Raw genomic sequence first — 6904 nt, forward strand, 5'->3', positions numbered from 1 at the left:
GAAGCGAAGCAAACATAGGAATTCATTTTTATTGAAATATTCCAGGACTTTTTGGTTGGTTTGTTTTGGTGAGGCTGAATTCTGTGGAAAGTTGTAGGCTTTCTAGCAATGAAACAGAAGTGCTCACAAGGAATCATTCTACTTACAGGACAGCAATTTTTCCATCGAGTACCATGCTATGCCCTAGAGGTACTGTTTTAATATTAAAAAAAGACACCCCTTCCCCCCACCTCAAAAATCTTTGGTCTTCTCAAATTGGTTTCTGTAGAGCTCCGTGATGTTTAGTTCTGGGTTGGATGAGTTAGGACTCTGGTAGGAAGTTGCTTTAGACACTGCTGCGGGTTTTTTTTGGCTTTGTACTGAGTCACCTGTTACAGAATCTAGTGGTCGGCTTGAGTACCCTGGTGCTGCTGCTGCTAAACCTCCTCCTGGGCAGGGAAGAGGGTTCTGGGACAAGCCATAGTTTAGGAACTCCCAAAGTCATTGTAGAACTCTTTGGAGGGTTTTTTTCCCCTAGAAAGCTCCATAAATTTATGGGAGTGCAACAGAATTTCTGAGGAAAAAGGTAAGTCCGATCCTACAGTGCGCAGAGCGCTCTGGCTCTGATGCTGCACAGTGTGTGCAAATCGTCTTCATGAGATCACTGCCTCGTTTTCAGTCACATCTACCCAGATTATTCACGCATCAGCAAACATTGGTGTCATAGATGCAGGAATTCATCTTGCTTAGTGCCATACTCGCTCTGTACTGCTAAAAGGAATAATAAATAATACAGATTCGTTGTCACAAATGTGAGTAGATATGGTTGAGTTCACACAGTTTGAGGAAGATTGTCTTCTTTTTTATCTTGTCTGTTTTCAGCGTAGAACTGCACTATTAAAGAATGAAGCATGAATATTGGCACAGGTTCCCGCAGATCAGAGCAGGAAGATGGAAAAAAATGGATTAGAGGGAAAATTTTATAAGGAAGAAGGGGAGCAGGTGTGGTCTGCAATGAAAGAAATTGTTCCAAGAATAAGTGTAGAGTATAACATCATAAGATTGGAAGAAGTTTACTTGAATCCTCAAATCCAGTATCCCACTATTGGAAATGACTGTACCGTACAGTTTTCATAAAGGGATAGAGTTCCTTTTCTTTCTTTTCCTTCCAGTTCTAAGTCACAGAATTGATTGAGAGTTCTGTTATGCTGAACTTGTGTTTTTTCTAACGTGTAATTTAGGTAGGTGGATCTAGTTGCTTGACTGTCTGTTTAACTCTTCCATGAACTGAAGCTGCAGCCAAGAACTGTAATTGACACCTGAGTTTTGAGAAATTTCTTGAAACTACTGCTTTAATTTCCATTGAAAGTATTGAGGAAGTAGCAAGTTTTATTCTTAATAAAAGATCGCAAAGTTCTTGAAGACTTTTTCTTCTTTATTAAAGACAGGGTGCTGTGGTTTGCCTACAGAGAAAGCTCTGTTAGCTGTTGTTTCTGAAAACTTTTATGTGTAATTCAGCCGCAAAATTTGGCATTCTTTGAGATTTTTGTCTCCTTCGTTGATACAAGATATTGCTTAACAATATGCTTCTCAGTAATTTCATTATGCAATATAATTTTAAGTGCTTGAAAATGTGTTTTTAATTTTATTTCAGTCTTTTGATTTCTGATTTCTGAACTTTTGGGAGCTTCTCCCAGTTTTGGAGTGAGTGGGTCTTTGCCATATATAGACTCTATATAGAGGCTTTAAAATAATCCTGTTCAGAATTTGAAGGAGCATTCAGTTAGTATTTCATATACAATTTATTTTCTACGCTAGCATTTTTTCCCCAACCTTATTTCTAGATTGGAAAAAATTGTTTTTAAATTAACTTAATGCTACATAATAGTATAATGTCTAAAGGCCATATGCATACATCTGTTTAATAGCAGTGTGTTATTGTTTCAGGTTTTGGCAGATAAACATGGTAATGCCTTGTGGTTGAATGAAAGAGAGTGCTCCATTCAAAGGAGAAACCAAAAAGTTGTGGAGGAAGCACCGAGGTACGTATACTAGACTCTTCATGCAGCTTCATAGTTACTGAAAGCACTTTTGGAAAGCTGCTGATTTTATTTATTGTACAAATGCAAGCAAATTTTATTCTATTAAAAACCACAAAGAAAACAAATAGCTTTTAAGTTATAGTCATTTGACTGTAATGCAATTTTGAAGTTGTACTTGAGGATGTTTTGATCTTGCTTCATGATGTCTTTCTGTAAGAAGAAAATGGGTCTTGTGGTGTTAATATTTTCATGGTCTTGTATAAAATGGAAATGGATCTTATCAATCAAATATATATGGTTTATGAGATGGTTTTCTTAATGTATCTGAGTTATTTTTCTTTTTCTTTGCCATTCAACTTTTGGATTTAAGACTAAAATAAAACGCGGAATAAGTATTAATTTTACCACAGATAGAGATATCTGACTATGTTATAGTAATTGTGAGAGGGCCAGATAATACTGTTTATTTCTATTTGAAATGGAACATGAAGTAGTAAATACTGTGCGCCACTTTTAGTACCATTCATGGTAGTGAACTATAGATGATAGGTGTCCAGTAACTCAAACATACTAAATGATCTTAATCCTGATTTCAAATGAGCTGAAATACATTGCTGCTGTGCAAGGTATGCTCTTGCTGTGTGTTCTGTTGCATTGCATTCATCAGAGAATATGAGTAGAAAAAAGGGCAGAGAAGGAAGTTCTGATTTCAGAAAACCAGATACAGGTATATCACTACCTGTGGGAATTCCCAGTGTAATGTGTTCACCATCAGGGATGGGTTTGCCATTATTTTATAGCACAGAAGTATGTGATGCATCAATTTAGCATATGAGGAAAAGTGCGTAATTCAAATGATGTTTATTTATAGGCAGCAGCATATAAGTTAACAGTGGATCATGATTGTGGGACTGACACTGTTTATGACCTAGATTTTAAATTAAAAACCAAAGTTTAAATCTAAGGATACAAACTCACTAATAAATGCTTAAATAGCTGTTGTTGCTTCCTGTAGTGCTTGTGGATTTCTCGGAAGCCTTATACCTAGACATCTTACTATGTTTTTGTTTCTGAAATATGAAGGCTTCAGGTCCTGATATAATGTGTGTGTGCATATATATATATATATATGCATGCACCTAAGCACTCGAGAGGAGTGTCTTTTGCCTCAGGAGTACATGTAAAGTGCTGCCTGCCACTGCTGCCTGCTCATTCTTCATGCCTGTGGTCAATTAAAGGGAGTGATATGTCTTTCTCTCACCAAGCAACTGTGAACAGAGTGTTTTCTTTCATCAGAAGTATCAGCCTTTTAACTTTCTTGGGCTTTTCTGTTGGAGTTGCCAGTAAGTTTTCACATCCCTTCCTATAACTCTACAAAACAGCGTGGGCAAGTCAATAGCTTCCAAAATTTGGCATGAAAACTTTTCTTCCTTCTTGTTGAACGTTTTAGACTCTGCCAGACTTTTACTGACAGCTTTGGAAGCCTTATCTGCCTTACAACCACTTGCAGTTGGCTGCAGAATCTGTTTATTTGCAAAGGGTTGCAAGACTGCTGCAGATAAGCAGGGCACTAACTTCTGTGAGACACCATAGAGACCCTAAAGCCTGAAGTTAGGCCTTCTTGTGAGTACTGTTTCAGTTAGTCTCATTGATTAGTGAGTCCTGGAAACACCTTTTCTTATATGGTTGGGTGGAGGAAATAACAAAGTCCTCAGTATTCCTTTTTTTTTTTCCCCTATTTTAAATGGTAGCTGCCATTAAGAACTCTGAGATAGGTTGAAGCTGCTTTTTTTTTTCCCTTTCTTTCATGAAGCCCAGGAGATGGGGATGCTATGGGCTAAAATGTTTATTTGGCTTTTGTACAATTTAGGGCTTTTGACTCTGGCCTCTTCTCAAGCGTCTTTTAATATACTTTTTTCCTATGATGATGTTTTCCTAAGTATCTAGTTTAAGAGACTGATTGTTGAGGGCCTTTTTGCTTTGAGAATAGTATCTATGATTTCCTTTAAAGCGAAGTTTGCAGCTGTTGAACTTATTCTTATGGGATCATTTCCTGTTTGAATGTCCAGTTTTTCTAGAGAAATTCAGTCTCTTGTGGGGAAAAAAAAAATATAAAAAAAATATCTCTTTTGAGGAGAGAAATCTCTTTGGTTCACACCCTGATGAGGTTACAGTATTCAAGGGAGCCCTGGTTTTCATGGTGGCCAATCCCCCGGTTTCAAACAGGAGACCAACAGACTTTGCTTATACTCTTTTAACATAGTCAGTTGTCCTGCTCTGTTCTCAGAAACACAGACAATAAGACACATCTGAGCATGGCCAGTTTTTTCGTTAGTGCTGGGCAAAATAAGTGCTATGTAAAACTTCCAGTGATTTACAGTAATTTTCTTTGCTTCTAGCTTCACACCTTTTTGGAAGATGCTGTTGGCTTCTCATTCACCACAGAGGCTGAGATTTAAACAGATGAGTAACATTTAGTAGTCTGTTGTTCCTTAGTTCAGATTTTGTTCCTCTTTTACCCAAACTCTTCTCTGTTCGTTTTCAGAGACAGTTGCTATGAGACAGTGTACTTTGGCAAGAAAAAATGCAAGGGTGTGGTTGTCTTTTCCTGTCTGCTAGACTGATTAATAAGGGGTTCTTCCCCACTTGGAGAAACAATGCCCATAAGCTCATCAGAAAATCCATTGATCCTTTGCATCAATGTAAAGTAAATGGACCAATGGACAATAAATATACAAGAGTCATAGCTGACTTCCTATTCAATAACTGGAGCTTGAAGGAGTGCTCTTAAACTTCACTTTGGTGAGAGCAGGTGTCCTATCTAACCATTTCAGAACCTGTTAGAAGCTTTTTAAAACACTTTAACTTTTGCCTCACCACTTGGGTGAAGGAATGTCCAGCTGTTCAGAGGCACCTGGCTATCTGTATTATTTGATGCCCAAAGTTAAGATTTTTGGAATGTTGTTATGGAGAAGTGCCACACGAAGGCCCTTCCACTCACTGTGATCATCCAGCACTATCCTTTGCTGTAGCAGCCAAAGAGATAAAACATTTGGTCCTCCACGGAATACCATTTAGAATCATAGAATCATTTAGGTTGAAAAAGACTTTCAAGGTCATAGAGTCCGACCTTTAACCTAACACTGTTAAGTCCACCACTAAACCATGTCCCTAAGCCCCACATCTACACATCTTTTAAATACCTCCAGGGATGGTGACTCAACCACTTCCCTGGGCAGCCTGTTCCAATGCTTGACAACCCTTTTGGTGAAGAAATTTTTCCTAACATCCAACCTAAACCTCCCCTGGAGCAACTTGAGGCCATTTCCTCTCATCCCATCACTAGTTACTTGATAGAAGAGACCAGCACCCACCTCACCACAACCCCCTTTCAGGCAGTTGTAGAGAGCGATCAGGTCTCCCCTCAGCCTCCTCTTCTCCAGGATAAACAACCCCAGTTCCCTCAGCCGCTCCTCATAAGACTTGTGCTCCAGGCCCCTCACAAGCTTCGTTGCCCTTCTCTGAACACGCTCCTGCACCTCAATGTCTGTCTTGTAGTGAGGGGCCCAAAACTGAACATGGTATTCATGGTGTGGTCTCTAACTATCATTTCTCAAAATCCTGAGCTTCAGGACACAGGGTGTTAAACCTTCTCTCTACATTTTCAGGCCTTTCCTGGGCAAGTAGTGATGGAACAGTGCCTTGCTGTCGTATTCTGTACTAGCATGCAAGATCCGTATCAGCATCCTCAGTGAGCAAGTCCTTAGAACTTGCTAGCTGCCGGCTTCTTCTCCTTTGTTGTCTCTACTTTTCTCCAGTGATTCCGTGTACTTTGGGTTAAATCTTCGCATCCAAGACTTTCAGAATAAGGTGATTCTTAGGACAGTCTCTCAACAGCTTCCTGAAATTTTCCCGAGTTTCATCTCAGGCAGGAAATAATTTTTTTTTTTTTTTTTTTTTTTTTTTTTTATTCCTAGCTGCATACATTCAGAGTTGAGATTGCCTTATCTATCCTAGATGTTAGTTTTGCGGTGTCTTTCTAGAAAGATGTTATTTCAGTTTCAATTCAAAGGACAAAAATGTGTCTTTCTGTTTCTGTCGGTGACAAAGATCTAAGAGGCAGGAGATTTAAAAGAGAGGCTAGTTTACCACTAAGTGACTGCATTAGAATGCAAGTGAAACAATTAAACTATTTTTGTGACCTTTTTTGCATGCTCCATTGTTAGCTTCTCTCAGGAATGTTTCTGTCCTTGGAAGGTGCACAGAGAGCAACTTCTTTCACTTTCTCCAAGCACTAAGCTCTCTCTGAAAGATCTCAGTATGATGCCAAGTATTTCAGGATCGTATTCCAGATTAACTGCCAAGGTGCTGCTTGAAGCCACTGAAAATTTGAATGAATGTATATAGGCAAGAACTTAGCAAAAAGGTATGTTACTGAACTAGACTCTATGTACAAGTTCTCCTTAAGAGTTGTGCTGCATGTGTGTATACAAGACTCCACATTTCCTATCACTCTGTCTAGAAATCCTTGAAGGATTTGGGGTTAAGAGAAACAGTGAGCCTGTTCTGTTTGTGACTGTGTATGTGATTCACAGGTTGGGCACAGGTTAGATGTAGGGGCAAAACTGTTCTCAAATACTTTAGCGTATTTATGCCCGTGGTGTGGTAGTACATAATAGATATCTCAAAGGAGAATGGTTTTTGTAGGTAAGTAATTTCTTTTAAACAAACAGTATACCTAACTACTTCCTAGAGCAGGAAAGCTGACCTTGAGATTTAGAAAATGAAGGTACTATTCTCTCCCAGTGTAGTGGTATCTTCAGAGAAAGGGTAAATGCTATCAATGACTTTGGGGGGGGGGGGGGGGGGGGGAGGGGGGGGGG

General features: G+C 39.0%; 1 protein-coding gene across 1 annotated transcript in view; it reads left to right on the top strand.

Annotated features, from left to right (window-relative positions):
* Positions 1-6904, top strand: part of PCCA (propionyl CoA carboxylase, alpha polypeptide) — a 295541-nt gene that overhangs the window by 107769 nt on the left and 180868 nt on the right. The window contains exon 11 of the mRNA XM_010578343.1: positions 1927-2021. Within this exon, the coding sequence (XP_010576645.1) occupies positions 1927-2021 (95 nt within the window). The remainder of the gene's footprint in view (positions 1-1926; positions 2022-6904) is intronic.

Source organism: Haliaeetus leucocephalus, unplaced genomic scaffold (assembly GCF_000737465.1).
Source record: "Haliaeetus leucocephalus isolate CR32 unplaced genomic scaffold, Haliaeetus_leucocephalus-4.0 Scaffold626, whole genome shotgun sequence".
Taxonomy (NCBI): Eukaryota; Metazoa; Chordata; class Aves; order Accipitriformes; family Accipitridae; genus Haliaeetus; species Haliaeetus leucocephalus.